Source organism: Loxodonta africana, chromosome 9 (assembly GCF_030014295.1).
Source record: "Loxodonta africana isolate mLoxAfr1 chromosome 9, mLoxAfr1.hap2, whole genome shotgun sequence".
NCBI lineage: Eukaryota > Metazoa > Chordata > Mammalia > Proboscidea > Elephantidae > Loxodonta > Loxodonta africana.
Window position 1 is genome coordinate 111860936 of NC_087350.1, and position 20433 is coordinate 111881368.

The 20433-nt window shown below is 39.8% G+C and overlaps 1 protein-coding gene across 1 annotated transcript; it reads left to right on the forward strand.

Moving 5' to 3' along the window:
- Positions 1-8990: 8990 nt before the first annotated feature.
- RLN (relaxin) lies at positions 8991-9187 on the forward strand (the record flags this gene model as incomplete). The annotated part of the gene is given in 1 exon segment (NM_001280870.1): positions 8991-9187. A coding segment is annotated over 1 exon segment (197 nt), but the record flags the coding sequence as incomplete, so codon positions are not given.
- Positions 9188-20433: the final 11246 nt, after the last annotated feature.

The window sequence follows — 20433 nt, forward strand, 5'->3', positions numbered from 1 at the left end:
CACTAGTTATTTTCCGTTTTTATGATAATAGCTGTCCTAGTGAGTGGGAAGTAAAACATTTAATTTTAAAACGATTTCACTAGGGCTCTAGCTCCTGGTTTATTAATTTAATTTTGACTTATACAAAAGATACAAACCTCAAAATCATTCGGAAAAAACTTCTACTTTTCAAATGCTTTGTTAATGTTCATGTTTTATATGTACGAGACACCAAAGTTTGATTGGTATTTTACTATAGACTAAATTAAAATATTTATCCCGCTATTATTTACAAATAATATCTTAAGACTTTTTTCTTTATCATCTACTATTTTTAGAAACTCATTTCTCAAGTCTCAAGTGATATTTTAAAGGGATAAGCAGGAACAGTCTACATGCTTCACCAGCAGTCTTCAGAAGGGCAGCATTTCAGAACTGGTATTATTATTATTATTTTAATTCTCAGGAAACAATTTATTGGTTTCTTTTATTTGTTTCTCCCATTGTAGAACTGCTACTTCTCTGGACACTAAGTTTTCAAACGCTATCATTTTTTTTCTTTTTTACATTTAATTTTACTTTCGGAGAAAATAAACACAGCAAAATCCGCTCCCAATTCACATATTGTACACATAACCATCGGTGACATTGGTTACATTCTTCGCATTGTGCCAACATTCTCGTCACTTCTGTTCTGGTTGGTTCACTTCAGAACTGGTATTTTAAACTTGTGCACTTGCTTTGATTTTGATGGGGTGAGTCGATAAAGGGTCCCAGAATGTGTCTTTCATTCTCAAAGGATGAAGGCATGTGCTATATATGTGTGTATGTTAATTATAAAAATCCAAACTCTAGTTAGATTAAAGAATCAAATCAGTATGTCTTTGCTGAGTGTTGGCTGTTTGGCAGGCACTGAGAGGGGAGAAAACTTTGCCGTGGTGGAATGGGCACTGAACTTGATTTCTTAAGTCTTTGCTTGGGCCCAGCAATGTACTGTATTCAAACGTTCTTAGTGAATACCTCTCAGAGTAGAGCACAGACCAGGCACTGCTCTAATGATGTGGTCATCGAGTGTTTATTACTCACAGAATAAACAGGACAGAGATGAGTAGAATAGCAAACATCCTCATCAGCACAGGTTCCCCAAGATTAAGCTGCTATCCAGGGTGCAGTGTAACAGCACATCTATGCAGGCCGCACTTCCTGTCATGGAAGAAGAAATTCCAAGCCCCTCTCTCCCAGGTCAATACTAACAAACAGCCATGTCTCCACTCCAAACAGCACGTACAAAGAAGCACTAGGGGAAAGGTGGGAAAAAAATGTTAAGTAAGTAAATAAATAAATCATTGGAAGCCCCACTCCCATCACCGGACGGCAACGGACATCATTCTTTCACTGCAACTGTCTAGATTAGGTGACCATCTCCCTATGGCTATTTTAGATTTCCAGCTGTCAGGAGCGTTCCTTCCTCCTTTTCCCACTAAGATAGCTTAACAGATTTCTGGATTCCATCAGAAGACAATCATCTCCCCTAAATCACATACTTTTTTGTGTGTCGATTAGTAGTTAGGGTGACAGTGAGAGACATTATAACATACCTGTGCCTCCAGCATGTCCCAACAGACTCAGTAATTGTGTGTTCTCTGGCGAGTCACCTTAGAGTCTTATTTGTATAATGGGTTAAACATCTGCCTTAGATAGTGGCATAGAAGTGTTTGGCAAATCATAAGCACTCAATGAATATTCCATATTTATTGTTCTGTGTTTATTGACATTTCCCAAAAACAATCCCCGTTATTGCTGTTTTCAGTCTATAGTTCTATTTTACAGAATAGAAAATGATAGCTGACTGCAAATATTTATCTATCAAGCAGTTGACTGCATATCATATTTCTCAAAAAATTAATTCTTGTTTCCTATAGGTACGATGAACAGACATACATACCACCACTCATCCGTCAATTGGTCATACTGTGGTGGCTTACATGTTGCATTGATGCTGAAATCTATGCCACTGGTATTTCAAACACCAGCTAGGTCTTTGTGGTGGAGAGGTTTCAGCAGATCTTACAGACCAAGACAGAGTAGGGTGAAGGACCTGGTAGTCTATTTCTCAAAAACTTGACCAGTGAAAATCTTATGAATAGTAGTGGAACGTTGTCTGATGTAGGACCTGAAGATGCACCTCTCACATTGGAAGGCACTCAAAATACAACTGGGGAACAGCTGCCTCCTCAATGTATAGTCCACCTTAATAATGTGGATGGAGCAAGGTTTTTGGGACGTTCATTTGCTAATGTGGCCAACTCAAAATGAGAGGAAATAGCTGCAAATGTCTATTAATAATTGGAAGGTGGAATGTATGAACTATGAAACTAGGAAAACTGGAAGGTGTCAAAAATGAAATGGAACGCAAAAGATTGATATCCTGGGTATTAGTGAGTGGAAATGGACTTGCGATGGCCATTTTAAATCTGAAAACCGTATGGTCTATTGTGACAGGAATGATAATTTGATGAGGAATGACATTTTATTCGTTGTCAAAAAGAATATTTCACGCTCTATCCTGAAGAACAACACTGTCAGTGATAGGATAATAGCCACACGACTACAAGGAAGACCAGTTAATACAACTACTATTCAAACTTACACCCAAAAACTAATGCCAAAGATAAAGAAATGAAGATATTTACCAACTTCTGCAGTTGAAATTGACCAAACAAGCAATCAAGAAGCATTGTTAATTACTGGTGCTCGGAATGTGAAAGTTAGAAACAAAGAAGGATTGGTAGTTGGAAATTATGGCCTTGGTAATAGACAGCACTGGTGATTACAAGATAGTAGTTTGCAAGACCAATGACTTGTTCATTGCAAATACCTTTTTTCAACAACATCAGCAGCAACTATACAGAAGGAATACACAGGAATAAAATCGACTACATCTGTGCAAAGGGATGATGGAGAAGCTCAATATCATCCGTCAGAACAAGGCGATCAATTGCTCATAGGCAAGTTCAAGTTGGAGCTGATGAAAATTAAAACAAGTGCACAAGAGGCAAAGTACTAAAGGAAGGAATAAAGTATGATTGTTCAGACTCTAAATTCATGACTGAACATCTTTGTGTTCAGGTTAGGCATTACAGCACGTTGACACTAATGATGATCAATAAAACTAGCACATTTGGAGGCCCTAATCAGTTACCCGGGAGCCCCCAGGGGTTGCAAATGGTTAAGCAATTGGGTACTAACTGAAAGATTGGTGGTTCAAACCCACCCAGGCACTTCAGAAGAAAGGCCTGGTGATCTACTTTTGAAAGAACAGAGGCATTGTAACCCCTAGGGAGCATAGCATAGTAGTACGCTGTAATACATGAGGTCTCTATGAGTCAAATCAATGAGACAGCAGCAAGTTAAATATCCACTTACTGAATGCATACTACAAGGCAGTCATACATCTTCAGCGGACAAAAAACTACGATCTTCGTTCACACAGTTTCCATTTAATGAGATAACCTCACCCATGCTTTTCCTCAGCCCATGTACTCTGCAAAAAACTCTGTTATTTAAGTAGAAACAGGATGTGAGGAAAAAGAGAGGTTTGCTGACACGGGAATTTTCTGAAGATCTTCTCTTCCTTCTTTGATAACCTGCAGTGACAGCAGGACGAGCACACAGAAAGCTTCTAAGGGCACCTCTGAGATCTAAGAGTCAGCACTATGCAGAAATCAGTACTGACTTCTGACTCAGGAAGCGTTTACTTCTCCTCCTTCTCCAAATCCCAATGAAATGATGGAAGAAATGTAGAAACAAAAACCAATCTCTTGCAGCCCTGAATGTCCTGAGGATTAGGTGTGGGTTGTTTGCTGTTGACAGATTGGAGAAAATAATGAGAATTTACCGAAAGATGTAAAGCATGTAGAAAGACAGACACATTGGGCACATGTGCTAACAAAGTGGCACTCCACAAGTCACTTGATGGCTCTCAACTTTTGTCTTCTCTCTGTAAAATGGAGAAAATTGCCACCTTAATAGAGAGTTGCATGGACTACATGAGATCACTTGGGCAAAGTAAAGAATTAAAACCTAACCAAAAATTTATATTTGAAACAAGCAATTACTTTGAAGGACAGTCATTTAAGAAGATTATTTTTGACACCAAGGTAAACCCATAAAAGTACCTTCCCATCCTCAGAATTTTCAGAAGGCTCTCGCCAACTGTGCACCTTAGTGAAAACCCATTAAAAGCACAGGGTCCATTAGTCCCATAGCTCTGTTGTTGGTGTTAGGTGCCCTGGAGTCACATATTATCTCAAAAACAATGTTGAAAATTTTAAAAAATTAAATTAGCAGGTATTAAACAGTTCCTCTTACCAATGTAATAAACAAAGAAAACAGTCATTCCATCATAAAGACGCAATTTTTTGTGTCAGTAAAAGCATGCATCATCAGCAAATTCCTTCTGTAATTGTAAGATTCCACTGATTTTATTTTGTGTCTTGCACCTGTGTGCGTGTATTCTCTAGAGTCAAGAGATAAAGAATAATTTTGAAGTTACAATGTTTAGATAGACATTCACAACGAATATCCCAGAAGAGTCAAAGGAAAATACATTGTTTAAAAGTAATAGAGTCTGATTCCCCTCCTCTGTAAGGTGACCTTCCTGTCTGGCGCTCTCCCAAGATTTAACAGGCAACCCTAGAGGCTCCTGTCTTCCTCAGTCCTTGTCAGGATCTCTGGAGGGCAGATTTAAGTGCTGACCCCTGGAGTCCCATCTAAGCTTAAGATTCCCACTCCCTGGCCATAAAGAAAGGAAGAGTGCCATAAGCTTAAGACAATATTGCACAAGCCTGAGGAGACAGTATTGGAAATATTCATGTTTTTACCAAGATTCTGAATAAAAGTTATCAATTCCTCCACCCTTGTCAACAATTTTTCAACTCCCTCATTTTGTTGTTATGTGTCAATATACCAGACACTACACTAACTATGGCTCTGTGGGAGAAAGATGCGGCAGCTGGTCTCCATAAAGATTTGCAGACTTGGAAATCCTACGTGGTTGCTATGAGTCTGCATCAATTCTAGGAAAGTGGGTTTGGGTTTTGGTATTCTAATCAATCTAATTATAACTTTGTTTAGATTAGAAGGTTAGACAGCGAGTGATCACTTATGAAAAACTGGGTTGTGAAAATATGGGTGCTTTTACCTTTACGTAATTTAGTGTATTAGGTCAAGCCTTGCTTTCAGTTTAAGTGGAAAGAAAGTTAAAGTAATCTAGAGATTCTCTTATTGGGTAACACACAGCATAAAATTTAATGTTCCAAAGAAATGGGGCAGTATTGGGATTTTTACAGTCCAAGAAACAAAGAAAGTTGGGCAGTTGAAGGGTTTTGATCAGGCTTACAGATATTCATCTAAACGTCCCTCAAAGGCCTATCTTCTTTAGAAATGTCAGTTTTTGGTAAGAAGACAAATGAGGAAGGTCCCCAGGAAGTCAGTGCCTTGAGGGAAGTTTCCAGGTAAGCTAGGCATCTATTTGTCTGGAAGGTAGGGGTGAAAGACTCAGCATGTTGGATACAGATAAATCTAAAGAAGAACGTTAGTTATTCTCTCTAAATGTCAGGCTATTTATTGTCTTAAACATTTGTTCTGTGAAATCAGGCATCGGCCTTGTTCTCCAGGCTTGGCATAAGTGTCTCCATTTTGTTTTCAGCTTTCACATTTCTAATAAAGATAAGGCTTCAAAAAGGAGGGTGAGAATGGTTGTATACCATGAAGAGTGTAATCAAATCAATGAATTGTATATGTAGAAATCGTTGAGTTGGTGTGTGTTATGCTGTGCATATTCTCAACAACAACAACGAAAATATATATTATAAAATAGAAAAGATAAGTCTTCAGACAATGAGTAACAGTACCTGTGCATACAAAATGGTTTGAGGGTAAGAAAAGAAGGAAAGGATGAATTGCAGAAGAAGGGCGGGCCGATAGAAGGAAGGTGGGGAGGGTGAACAGGAGCAGAGGGGGAAATTCCCTGGAGAGGGTGGGGAAAGAGGTGGGGCTCAGAGCTTTGACTCAAGGTCTGAGTGGGAGTCCAAGGGCTATGAAAGCCTGGTGGAGCCAGGCAGAGGAAGCAGCCTGCAGCCAAGGACAGAGTTTCCCAGAGAAAGGCTGAGAATCAGGTCCAGGATGCCGCACCCACTCTTGTTCCACCTGCTAGGAGTCTGGCTGCTGCTGAGCCACAGCCCCAGAGAGGCCAAGGCCCAGGGGTCCAACATTGTGAAGCTATGTGGCCGTGAATTAGCGTGTGCATGCATTGAAATCTGCAGCCGCATCAATTGGGGAAAGGATCCCAAGAGGGACAAGCCATCACCAACATCAGTCCTGGCTGCAGGTGACAGCTCCCACTCAGACTCCAGGTCTCGCTGGATGCTGAGGCTCGGCACCTAAACTCTGCTGGTGCTGCTGCTTCTCGTGCCTAGAACTTTTTGATTTGACCCCGTAACTTGCTTTCATTGAAGGGTCTCCTGGGATCTACCTGAGGGCTGGAAAGCCTCACCTGATAGGTGTCAGGTTTGCTTCACCACCTGTAGGCCAGAGGGTTGTGTGAGGACAGGAGGAAGCTCCAAGGAGTTCAAGCTGCGTAAAGTGGCTGCAGCCTGACTGCAGCCTGCTGGACAGGGGGGCAGCCGGAAGGGCACCTGGCACTGAGATGTAGAGGGAGGACATAGATGGTCAGCTGGTTGCCAAGAACCTGTGTGTGCTGAAGGGAAGGGAGGTAGTACTGTGAGGCCTGGGTCAGGGTCCTAGAAGGTGGACATGGAAGGGCCTCAAGAGTCAACTACTCTCCTCATTTGTAAAGAAGCTGCAGTGTGGCCTATGACAGCAAAACCTTTCTTTTTTTAAACCCAAATCAAAGAGGAGATCCTTGCCTCCTATCTTTGTGAGCTGCTTCTTGAAGTTCAGCTAGAGCAGAGGGGATGAAAGAGGAAGAAAGGGGCCAGCCGACTACAAGAGAAACCCAAGAGACACAGTCCAGGGAATCTCACCTCCAGACATTCATGGCTATACCGTTTGGCACTTTCAATCTTTGGAAGTTGCAACAAGACTGCGAGATATAAATTTAAGTGATTCAAATTCTTAATAAGTAGCATACTATTTTAAAAATAGCTCCATTTCTGAGCTGAACTCAGTCAACTCGGAGATCTCATTTTTTTTTGTTTTTCTTTAAAAACAAGATCTGGGAGTCCATTGAGTACAGCTAAAATATGGAATTATTTTTAAAATAGTATGCTACTTAGGAAGAATTTTGGAAATGCTGATGGTGTAGTAATTAAGAGCTACAGCTGTTGACCAAAAGGTCAGCAGTTTGAATCCACCAGGTGCTCCTTGGAAACTCTATGGGGCAGTTCTTCTCTGTCCTATAGGGTCGCTATGAGTCGGAATCGACTCGACGGCAATGGGTTTGTTTTGGTTTTGGTATGAAGAATTTGAATCACCTAAATTTATGTCTTCTAAACTTCCTGTTTCCACTATTTAATTATTTTTTTTTTCCTGTTGCCATCAAGTCATTTTCGACTCATAGGGACCCTAACAGGACAGAGTAAAACTGGCACACAGGGTTTCCAAGGAGCTGCTGGTGGATTCAAACTGCCAACCTTTTGGTTAGCAGCAGGGCTCTTAACCACTGTGCCACCGTTGTTGTTGTTAGGTGCTGTTGAGTCAGTTCCGATTCATAGCAACCCCATGCATAACAGGACGAAACACTACCCAGTCCTGCGCCATGCTCACAACTGTGCCACTAGGAATCCTTTATTAATAAGCTTAAAGGACAGTTTTGCTGCCATTGCAAAGACCAGCCAGAAATGATTCAAATTATACTAGAATGTGAATGTCATCTATGTGTCTAATTATCTTCTGTTAAAACTCTCAAAATTGTGTAATTGGTTCAGGAAAGATTAGAAGAAAGTTTAAGTGACCGAATGTGTTTTGAAGGCAGGAAACATGTTTCCTTTTTGTTTCTATCTGTTCTGTCCTCCAGCAGTGCCAGAGACATGGTATCAGCTGATGGATGTTCGACTGGGCATGAAGCAGAGGAGAGCTGGTTATGGCTGCTATCCAGCCTCCACTCCTGCCCAACCTGGGATGCTGTTTGAGAACAGGTTCCCTGGCCAGGGCACACAGAGCTTGTGTAGTGTGTGATCTACAGCACTGGACAGACACCACACATAGCACATTGCTCAGTACACACAGCACACAGGCAACACTCGCTCTTTTAACTCAGCCATTTTTGGTTAGGTTAGTGTTCTTTTAACCCTTTTCTCTCTTCAAGGTACAGTATTGTTGACCTGAAGAAAATACTGGGAGAAAGAGAAATTGTTAAACAGATGTTTGAGATATTGTATCTCAGAAGTTTGTACCTCCTGCCTGTCAGACAGAGCAGCTGGTATTTTTGTTGTTTTAACTTTATCCTGAGCAATAACTTATCTCCATAGAGCATTTGATAGCCTAAAATAATTAATATACTTTGAAAGCATTACTATAATAATTCGGAAGCTGCTTAGTAAAGGAAGAAAATCACTCAAGTAAGAAAAATTGATCTGTGGTCTCCCTGAATTTTCAATGACCAGGACAACTTTAGAGAGATGACCGGCCAGTGCCAGGCAGTCAAAAGTGCCACAATGAAAGTGTCACAGAGGTCAAGGGAAGAGACCACAGATGGGTGGGATGGCATAAAGCAAAACCTTGGGAATGTTGTGGTGCTTTCAGCTGCCAAACCAGAAGTAAGTTAAAATGCACAGGCGTAGGACACTTGCTGATTCTGTTTTGATATTTACCTATATAGAGATAATGCTTCCCTTTTTGTTTATGAAAAATTTTATATTTTTTCTGATGCTCCTTGACATGAATATTCCCTCCCCCACTTTTTAACTCTGTAGATACTGCATCATCCTCCATCAACAAAGATACAGAAATCCTAAATATGTCAGAAAAAGTCACTCCTAATTTTCAAGAGGAGGTGACGGCAAATAAAGAACTTGGGAATATTATCCAGAAGAGACAAAGTGAAGCAGAAGACAACAGTCCTGCAGTAGTAAAAAACCTAAGCTTGGATAAGCACTCCCAAAAAAAGAGAATGGGAAGTATAGAACTGAGTAACAAGTGTTGTCATCAAGGTTGTACCATAAGAGAACTGGCAAGAGGATGCTGAGATAACTGAATAAGTTTCAACTAATGGTCACTTGAAGACATGTTCACAGATTCCTCCCTCAGACACAACTGATAATTAGAACATGAGAAATAATTACTAGTGTTTAGATTTCTGAGTTGTTGTGCAAGAAAACACTATTTACATAATTGAAGCTTCTGTTAACAAACATTTTAATGCTATAAAGTCTTTTGGTATTTAATTAATGGTATAGTTGCATTCATTGATTGAGATGGTTAAGGTTGAGTGTCAACTTGATGGGGCCACGTTTTCAGTGGTTCGGCAGTTATGATGTCGTTTGGCAGTTGTGTAATGAGATCTGATATAACGCAGTCTACTCCATGCCGAGATCTGCTATGAGCAGCCCATCAGTTGAAAGGAAGTTTCTTTGAGGGGTATGGCCTGCATCCAGTATATATGTACATATATTCACTTCACTAAATTTGCTTCTCTAGAGAACCCAGCATAAGACATTGATATTCAATGCTGTTAACTTAAAATGATAATAATGTCTTTATCACTTTGACCATTCAATTTACAAAATGCCTAACAGCAGGTATAATGGACTAGCACAATACACCAAAATGTTTTCACTGCTATTGACTTTTGGAACAGATGTACATAAACCCACAAAAATTGAGACTTCATAATAGATGCGATAAGGTATTTGTGTCTCATGGAACTATTCATTGCAAACAATCAGACTGGATATTAAATCAATTTTAATAGTTGGCGCTCATAAAATTCAAGCATTTTTCAAACTATTCAAACTTCTCACAGCGTTAGCATTCTAAACGACTTAAGAGCACATTATGTTCTTTTTTTAATGAGAAAATGAATAGACATATGTAGAAAAGAATAAATGCTCAGCATCAGTCAGTCATATATTACTGAAGAAATGGCTTAGTTTAGGAATATACCTTACACCTACTCTTTTAGAATTTACAAACCATTTCCGTAACCAAAACAACTGTGAAATGGTATGGAAATTTTTTCTTTATTTTATTGTGCTTTAAGTGAAAGTTTATACTTCTAGTCAGTCTCTCATACAAAAATTTATATACACCTTGCCATATACTACTAATTGCTCTCCCCCTAGTGAGACACCCCATCCCTTCCCTCCACTCTTTTTTTTTGTGTCCATTCCACCAGCTTCTAACCCCCTCTGACCTCTCATCTCTCCTCCAAATAGGATATGCCGACACAGTCTCAAGTGTCTACTTGATCCAAGAAGCTCATTCTTCACCAGCATCTTCTTCTATCCCACTCTTCAGTCCAATCCCTGTCTCAAGAGTTGGCTTTGGGAATGGTTCCTGTCTTGGGCTAACAGAAGGTCTAGGGGCCATGACCACAGGGGTCCTTCCAGTTTCAGTCAGACCATTAAGTCTGGTCTTTTTATGAGAATTTGGGGTCTTCATCTCACTGCTTTCTTGTTCCCTCAGGGGTTCTCTGTTGTGTTCCCTGTCAGGGCAGCCATCAGTTGTAGCTGGGTACCGTCTAGTTCCTTTGGTCTCAGGCTGGTGTAGTCTCTGATTTATGTGGCCCTTTCTGTCTCTTGGGCTCATAATTACTTTGTGTCTTTGGTGTTCTTCATTCTTCTTTGATCCAGGTGGGTTGAGACCAATTGATGCATCTTAGATGGCCGCTTGCTAGGGTTTAAGACCCCAGATGCCACTCTCCAAAGTGAGATGTAGACTGTTTTCTTAATAGATTTTATTATGTCATGTGAATTGGTTCTTGAAATTTAGTTGGAGGAGAAGGAATGGAAAGAGAAGAAAGGGCCAGGTGCCTCCTAGAGAAGCCCACAGGGACAAGAGTCCAGGCAAACTTGCCCTTCAGACTTCAAAGCTGAAGTTCTGGTTGGTGCTTTCAAGCATCTGGAAGCTCAATATGTTTTCTTTAAAATCAGGATCTCAGAGTTGAGTACAGATCAAATATGGAACACTTTATACACTTTTGGTAGTCATATTTATAAAGATAAATTAGAAGCTAAGTTATAAAAACAAAGGAGACTTTCAAAAGAGAAGCAGTCTATTCTAACCAGTCAGATACCAAAACTGAAATGAAACCCTTGCCATCAAGCCAATTTCAACTCGTAATATGTCATATGAAATCTGAAAAGTCAAGTTACCAATCATTATTTTACATTTAATATAAATGTCATAGGCTTCACATAAGTTATAGGCATATTCTAATACAAATGACCTTCATGTAAAATTGTTGTGCACAGTAAGTACATTTACTTCCCTTGTATGGAATTTAAAGAATGATTATAAAGTTATTTCCTTTATGACACTGTTTTCAGAACTTCATGTAGTTTAACATCGAGGTTTACCTAATACTAAAAAATTAGGAGTCTGTGGGTGGCCAAATGCGTAAGCACTGTATACTACTAACAAAAAGGTGGGTAGTTTAGGTCACTCAGAGGAGACTCCAAAGTAAAGCCTGGCCATCTGCTTTCAAAAAGTCATAGCCTTGAAATCCCTATGGAGTAGTTTACTCTGCACACATGGGGTCTCCATGAGTTGGAACCCACTCAACGGCAACTGACAACAACAGTAGGAAGTAAGGGAAGAATATACTGCCTCTAACAAATTCTCATTCTACCTAGAGAGGAGTGGGTTGTATTATATTCCTCCCTCCTTTTTTTAACTCTTTTTATGAGTAAATATGTGGTAATGCTAATATTACTGCCCCTCTGTCCTCTTTTCCCATGATCCTCTTAACACTTACATGGTGGCACTTTTGACTCTCCCTGACATGATTTCGGGAGGTTAGTTCCAATTACATTATGTACTGTAGCAATAGAGAAAGTTATTTTATAATCACAAGTTTCTCCTATAGAAATAGATATTTGGAGATATATCTACATCTATATCCATATCTGTATATAGGCATACTTAGATGTATGTAGTTATATATCTTCAAAATGTTAGTAATGGTTATCCATGAGTAGTTTTCATATTGAATTGATCTATAGTTTTGTTAAGTAAGCTGTTTACATATTAGGATACTTAGTGATGGTTTCCATGTCTATCTATATTGAAGAAATGCTTTCTAATTTTTCTGATTCTCCATGACATAAAAGTTCTTTCATCCCTCCCTTCTTGTTCCCTCCCCCCTTTTAATAATCTCGACAGAAGTTGTTTCATCCTCCATCAACAAAGATATAGAAGCCTTAAATATGATGTGGCAATTCACCCCTAATTTGCCACAGGAACTGAAGGCAACACTGTCTGAGAGGCAGCCATTGTTTAGTCAGCTACAACCTTCCCCAAGAGGGATATGAGCTAATCCAAGAGCTCCATTATGGTGTACAGTAGGTTGTGACAACAAATACAAAAAATTCTTTATAATATGTGCACAAGGAGCCTAATTGTTTATTTCTCATCTAAGCTTTACGTGTACTCTCAATGAAACACTCACTGATGCCCAAGCCACTCATTATTAGTACATAGAAAAATCACTATTAGAGATTGCATTTTTCACTTGGTAATCTTCCCATGACGGTGATTTGTGTCTATCATAAATCCTTTTTCTGCTTAAGAAGTGCTTGCATTTTTTATTAATGGTATTTAAATTACTTTTGAATCCTATTAACTTTGTTGTTCCTGTTGTTAGGTGCCATGGAGTTGATTCCAACTCATAGCAGCCCTATGCATAACAGAATGAAACACTGCCAGGCCCTGTGCCATTCTCACAATTTTTGCTATACTTGAACACATTGTTGCAGCCACTGTCAATATGTCTTGTAGAGGGTCTTCCTCCTTTTCAAAAACGCTCTACTTTATCAAACATGATGTCCTTCTCCAGGGATTGAGCCCTCCTGATAACATGTCCAAAGTGTGTGAGACTTAGTCTCGTCATCCTTACTCCTAAGGAGCATTCTACTTGTACTTCTTCCAAGACAGATGGGTTTGTCCTTTTGGCAGTCCATGGTGTATCCAGTATTCTTCGCCAACGCCACAATTCAAAGATATCAATTCTTCTGTCTTCTCTATTCATTGTCCAGCTTTCGCATGCATATGAGACAATTGAAAACACCTTAGCTTGGATCAGGCGCACCTTAGTCCTCAAGGTGACATCCTTGCTTTTCAACACTTTAAAGAGATCTTTTGCAATGATTTTGCCCAGTGCAATGTGTCTTTTCATTTCTTGACTGCTGCTTCCATGGGTGTTGATTGTAGATCCAAGTAAAATGAAATTCTTGATAACCTCAATCTCCGCTCATTTATCATGATGTTGCTTATTGTTCCAGCTGTGAGGATTTTTGTTTTCTTTATGTTGAAGTATAATCCTTAACTGAAGGCAGTGGTCTTTGATCTTCATCAGTAAGTGCTTCAAGCTCTCTTCACTTTCAGCAAGCAAGGTTGTGTCATCTGCATAATAAAGATTGGTATTGAGTCCTCCTCCAATCCTGATGCCCCGTTCTTCTTCATATAGTCCAGCTTCTTGGATTATTTGCTCAGCATACAGATTGAATAAGTATGGCACCTTTCCTGACTTTAAACCATGCAGTATCCCCTTGTTCTGTAGGAACGACTGCCTTTTGTTCAATGTACAGATTCCCCATGAGCACAATTAAGTGCTCTGGAATTCCCTTTCTCCACAATATTATCCACAATTTGTTAAGATCCATACAGTCAAATGCCTAAAGATTGTTAATAAAAAAACAGGTAAACATCTTTCTGGTATTCTCTGCTTTCAGCCAGGTTCCATCTCACATCAGCAACAATATCCCTGGTCCACATCCTCTTCTATATCTGGCTTGAATTTCTGGCAGTTCACTGTCAATAAACTGCCACAGCTGCTTTTGAATGATCTTCAGGAAAATTTTACTTGCCTGTGATATTAATGATATTGTTTGATAATTTCCACATTCAGTTGGATCACCTTTCTTGAGAATCGGCATAAATATGGACCTCTTCCAGTCAGTTGGCCAGGTAGCTGTCTTCCAAATTTCTTGGCATAGACAAGTGAGCACTTCCAGAGCTGCATCAGTTTGTTGAAACATCTCAGTTAGTATTCCGTCCATTCCTGGAGTCTTGTTTTTCACCAACGCCTTCAGTCCAGCTTGGACTTCTTCCTTCAGTACCATCAGTTCCTGATCATATATTACCTACTGAAATGGTTGAACGTGGGCCAATTCTTTTTGGTATAGTGACTCTGACTATTCGTTCCTTCTTTTTTTAAAGCTTCCTGCATCGTTTAATATTTTCACTGAAGAATCCTTCACTATTGCAAGTTGAGAGCTGAATTTTTTCTTCAGTTATTTCAGCTTGAGAAATGTTGAGCATGTTCTTCCCTTTTGGTTTACTATCTCCAGTACTTTGCACATGCCATCATAATACTTTACTTTGTCTTCTTGAGTTGTCCTTTGACATCTTCTGTTCAGCTCTTTTACTGCATTTTTTCCTTTTGCTTTAGCTACTCAAAGTTCAAGAGCAAGTTTCAGTCTCTTCTGATATCCATTTAGGTCTTTTCTTTCTCTCTTGTCTTTTTAATGACCGCTTGTGTTTCTTCATGTATGATGTCCTAGATGGTATTCCACAACTCGTGTGGTCTTCGGTCATTAGTGTTCAACACTTTAAATTTATTCTTGAGATGTCCTCTAACTTCGGGTGGGATATACTCAAGGTCGTATTAGTGGACTTCTTCTAATTTTCTTCAGTTTCAACTTGAACTTGCATATGAGCAACTGATGGTCCGATCAGCAGTTTGCCCCAGCCTTATTCTGACTGATGATATTGAGCTTTTCCATCATGTCTTTCCACGGATGTAGTCAATTTGATTCCTGTTTATTCCATCTGGTGAGGTCCATGTGTATAGTCACCATTTATGTTTGTGAAAAAAGGTATTTGCAGTGAAGAAGTGATTAGTCTTGCAAAATTCTATCACTCGATCTCAGGCATTTTTTCTCCACCAAAGTCATATTTTCCAACTTCTTTGTTTCCAACTTTTGCATTCCATTCACCAGTAATTATCAGTGCATCTTTATTGCATGTTCAATCAATTTCAGACTGCAGAAGTTTATAAAAATCTTCAGTTTCTTCATCTTTGGCCTTAATGGTTGATGTGTAAATTTGAATAATGGTCATATTAACTGGTCTTCCTTGTACACATTTGGGTATTATCCTATCATTGACAGCACTGAACTTAAGAATAGATCCTGAAAAGTTCTTTTTGACAATGAATGCAACGCCATTCCTCTTCAAGTTGCCATTCCTGGCATAGTAGACCATATGATTGTCTGATTCAAAATGGCCAATATCAGTCCATTTCAGCTCACTAATACCCAGGATATCGATGTTTATGAGTTCCATTTCAATTTTGACGATTTCCAATTTTCCCAGATTCATACTTTGTGCATTCCAGGTTCTGATGATTAATGGGTGTTTGCAGCTGTTTCTTCTCATTTGGAGTCATGCCACATCAACAAATGAAGGTCTCAAAAGCTTGACTTCATCCACGTCATTAAGGTTGACTGTGCTTTGAGGAGGCAGCTCTTCCCCAGTCATGTTTCGAGTGTCTTCCAACCTGAGGGACTCACCTTCTGGTATTATATCAGACAATGTTCCTCTCCTGTTCATAAGGTTTTCAGTGGCTCATTATTTTCAGAAGTAGACTGATATCCTTCTTCCTAGTCTGTCTTAGTCTGGAAGCTCAGCTGAAACCTGTCCACCATGGGTGACTCTGCTGGTATTTGAATACCGGTGTCATAGCTTCCAGCATCACAGCAACTCTCAGGCCCCCACAGTACAACAAACTGATGTGGAGGTATTAACTTTAAAATGATTATAAAGTCTCCATCACATTACCCATATACAATGATTCGCTTTATACACTACCAAACACCAGCTACATACAAAATGGGCAAATTTCTTCTCATTGACAATGTCAATTTAGACTATAAGAACATAAAACCACAGAAATTGCAATTTTCTGGTTCAAAGTGGGCTTTTTTGTCTTATTGAAGTAATCATTGCATCCAATAAGAGTGGACATTAAATCAGATTAATTTAGAATTTTTCCCCAACTACACTCGATTTTTTTCATGCTAGAATTTTTTTTGAAGCTTCCAAGAGGTGAGGATCACCCACAATATGGAGGGTAATATCCTTTACTTACAATCAACTGATCGTTAATAATAAACACATTTAAATACATCCATGGGAACATCTAGACTAGTGATTGACCAAACAACTGGGGCACAATAGCCTAGACATGTTGACCCATAAAATTAACCATCACAGTCCACACCTTGTCAGCCTGGTACTCATATATGTCATATTTCCGCCTAACATGGAATGACTATCCTTTGTACAACAAAAATGAAGAAACTCTTTCCCCACAAGAGGATGTAAAATCTTTAGTGATGCTCACTCTTCTCATTAATATCTTGTAACTTCAATACCATGACATGAAGTTATATATATTAAGTTACGTGGTAAATAAGGAGATAAGACAAGGAAGAAAACAGAATATGTGTGTATATATATATATACATACACATATATATGTATATATATCTCCCACACAACCATATTCATATTAAAATAAAAAAAGAAATACTCATAAAAATTAAAATCCTGGTGAGGCAGGGCCAAGATGACAGAGTAGTCAGACACTTCCAGTGATCCCTTTTACAACAACCCCCCCCCAAAAAAAAAAACAAGTGAATTGATTATACATATGACAAGCTAGGAACCCTGAGCATCAAAGGCAAAGTTAAGAAATCGGACTGAGTGATGGGAGAGGGAGAGTTGTGCAGAAGCAGTGAGGAGTTGCTGAGCCCATGGCAGCACCTCAGCCTGATTCCTGGGAACAACTGCAGCAGGGCTGAGTTTAGTTTTCAGAGACACGGCCCCTTCAGCGAAAGAAGGTAAGCAAAGTGGCACACCCCTGACCCTGTGGCATGTCTGCAGTGGGGCGGGTCCTGGCATTTAGGAAGTGGCAGTTTCAACAAAAGAAGGTAACCTAAGTGCCAGCACGCCTGACCTCCTGGTGTGGCAGCAGCTGGGCTGGCCATGGAATTTAGGACAAGGCAGCTTCAGGAAAAGAAGGCAAGAGTGGGACACAGCCCTATCCCCCTGGAGCAATCTCAGTGGGGACCCAGCCAACATGCAGAGGCTGCATATGCCTCTGGATTCTGAGATAAAACTGCACTCTTGACACAAGATAAGTGATTTTGTCTAATTCGCCTTGTGGATCTAATAGTTCCTCCTTTTGAAAGAACTCTCTCCTATCTGATCACTCCTCCCTCTGCCCCAGCTGGCTTCATTTACATTTGATTTCCCTGGGCCTGAGATAGGTCCTGCTGTGTTCCCAGAGCCATTCTCCTGGACTTGGAGAAGGAACAAATTAACAACGGGGGAAAAATTCCCTGCTGACTCTCCTAAACTGGAAATTCAGAGCAGAACATCTCCAATCCAGGCACAGGTGACCCACAGACTTTGTCTTTTACCCCTGCATGGATCCAGATAGCTCGATTACACCAGATAGGATCTGGCTATTATATTGCAAGGGCAAATCTATTTGAGGCCTGACTGTAACTGTTTCAGCTGTGCAGTGGAGAGGTAGGTTTCGGATGTTTAATACCACTCTACCTATTGAACTAAGTCTTCATCTATCCAAAGCAGGGGCCTGACGACTGAAGGCTGCATCCATGCCACCTAGCCACCCACGAAAGGGGTCTAAGTATAGTGGTGCTTACTTAGAAAAATGCATTGGGTGCCTACAGTATGGCTGCAGAGCCCACCCACCAGAGCACCCTAGAGAAGAGGGACATGCCTTCCTCACAGACACTCAGGGGAAGGTTTTCAGCCCCCTGCCTTCCTCAGAGTGTGACTTCCTGCTGATGCAAGAAACCTATGCACGTACCAATCACCACTGCTCCCCTAAGATAGTAAATGAGAGCCTACACCACACACTAGGTAACCAACTATCAGGACACCTGAGCTGAATCTGTATAATAGTGAATGGACTCCTAGGCTCATATACCTGGTAACAGATCTAGCCATCTGGTAACAGGACATTAGTGCTTCAAAGGCTCCAATAATCAAGTCAGCTCCCTCTAGTAGCCTATTTGGGTATACCAAAACAAAACAAAGAAAGAAACTAGGACAGCATGAGCAAACATAAAATAAATTAATATAACAACTTATAGAAGGCTCAGAGACAACAGTCAATATCAAATTACATAAAGAAGCAGAACATGATTGCTTCAACAAACTCTCAAAACAAAGAATCAAGGACTCTCCTGGATGAAGACGTATTCTTGGAATTACCAGATGTAGAATACAAAAGATTAATATACAGAACTCTTTAAGACGTCAGGAACGAGATCAGGCAACATGCAGACCAAGCCAAGGAACACACAGATAAAGCAGTTGAAGAAAGTAAGAAGATTATTCAAGAACATAATGAAAAATATAATAAACTGCAAGAATCCATGGAGAGACAGCAATCAGAAATTCAGAAGATTAACGATAAAATTACAGAATTAGACAACTCAATAGAAAGTCAGAGGAGCAGAATTGAGGAACTGGAAGGCAGAATTAATCCCTGTGGATTAAATAATGACATAGGGCTGAAGAGTTGATAAACTCCTGAAGTCAGATATTGAAGGTGTACTACTGGCCTTGTGAAGTAAAAACAAACTACTTCTGGTTGTCTTTACTAATAGGTATTGAGATAAAAAGCCTTTGCCAGATCAATAACTGCATACCAGGTACCAGGATATGTGTTAATTTGCTCAGACAACGAAACCACACTGGAGTATTCTTTCTGCACAGGCCAAATACGGTTGAGTGGGGATGTGGTGGGAATCACCCCTGCATCTTCAAGTCCTCGATGTGGAGATAATCTCTGATAACCTTCCAGGAATGTTTTACTGCTTTTGATGTCTTATTGTCCTAGGTAAAGGCAATTGTAGTGACTTCTACTTGGTATTTCCTACCATAATAGCCCTCATTCCACAGGTCAGGGAACCAGTGTGGGGATTCCTACAGCTTCTGAGTATGTCTATTTCAATTATGCATTCCAGACTGGGGAAATAACCACAGGATAAACTCAGGGACCCACTGGCTCCACCGTGAGATGAACTTGAGCTAAAATTTCATTGATCAGTTAATCTCCATAAGCCTCTATTCTGAATATGAAAACACAGTGATATTTTGGGTCTTGAAATTAGTGCTAGTTCAGAGCTAATGTCCAGTACCCCTAAAAATCTCACTACTTCCTTTTCCCCAGTGCACAGGCACCCTGGAAAAATGTCGTAGATTCCTCGGGGAAAGGATGAACAGAGAGAGACTGAGGATGAGATTAATACTAAGGAATTGGATCATGCAATTGAGGGGACAAGCTAGTTGTCTATATTACAGTTTGGGGGCCGAATTTCTTCTCCGCAGGAAACCTCAGTGTTTGCTCCTAAGGTCTTGAACTCATTTGATAAGTTTCAACCACATTATGGAGGGTAATTTGCTTTACTTAAAGTCAACTAATCTATAAAGAACAATTATGACTAAATGTTTTCACTGCAACTTCTATTCTAGTGTTTGACCAAAGAACTGGGCAGTGTCACTTGGCCAACTGGACACGCCAAATTATCCATTACAACACATATACATGTACATTTTAAACCAGAATTTATAATGAAAAGATACTTAAATAATAAGCTATCTTCCTCTACCAAATGTCAATACACACAACAACAGGGTATGAAGATAATAATTCCCATATTCCAAACCCTATACATGGTTTATCATAACTAAGTCTCCTAGGTTAAGTCCTCACTGAGGCCACCTTGTAGTGGTTCTTCTCCGATGGGGAGACAGAGACCAAGAGAAAGTAAAACTTGAAGAAGAATGTCAATTTTTCAAGAGACACTGTTTAATCATGGAATCTTTGTTGATCTAACCCTTCTATTCATATCTTGTTTATTCACTAGCATATTTCTAATTGTGATTTCCAGTACTTCATTCTCTCCAAGCACTCCTCCTTACCCCACCTTCTAGTTCTTGCTTCATACCTAATTGACAACTCTGAGGTCTTTGACCACCATTCAGTGACTTGATCACTTTCATCTTTACTAGTAGATATTTCTGTCTCCTTGCCTATCTTTTCTTCCTTTTTAGATGGAAAAGTGACTCAGAAAAATAACTGCTTGCCCTCTGGGTTATGGTCAATATCCTTCTCATTTCTAAGTGATTCTATCATCACGTTGTTGTTGACTCATTGTGACTCTACAG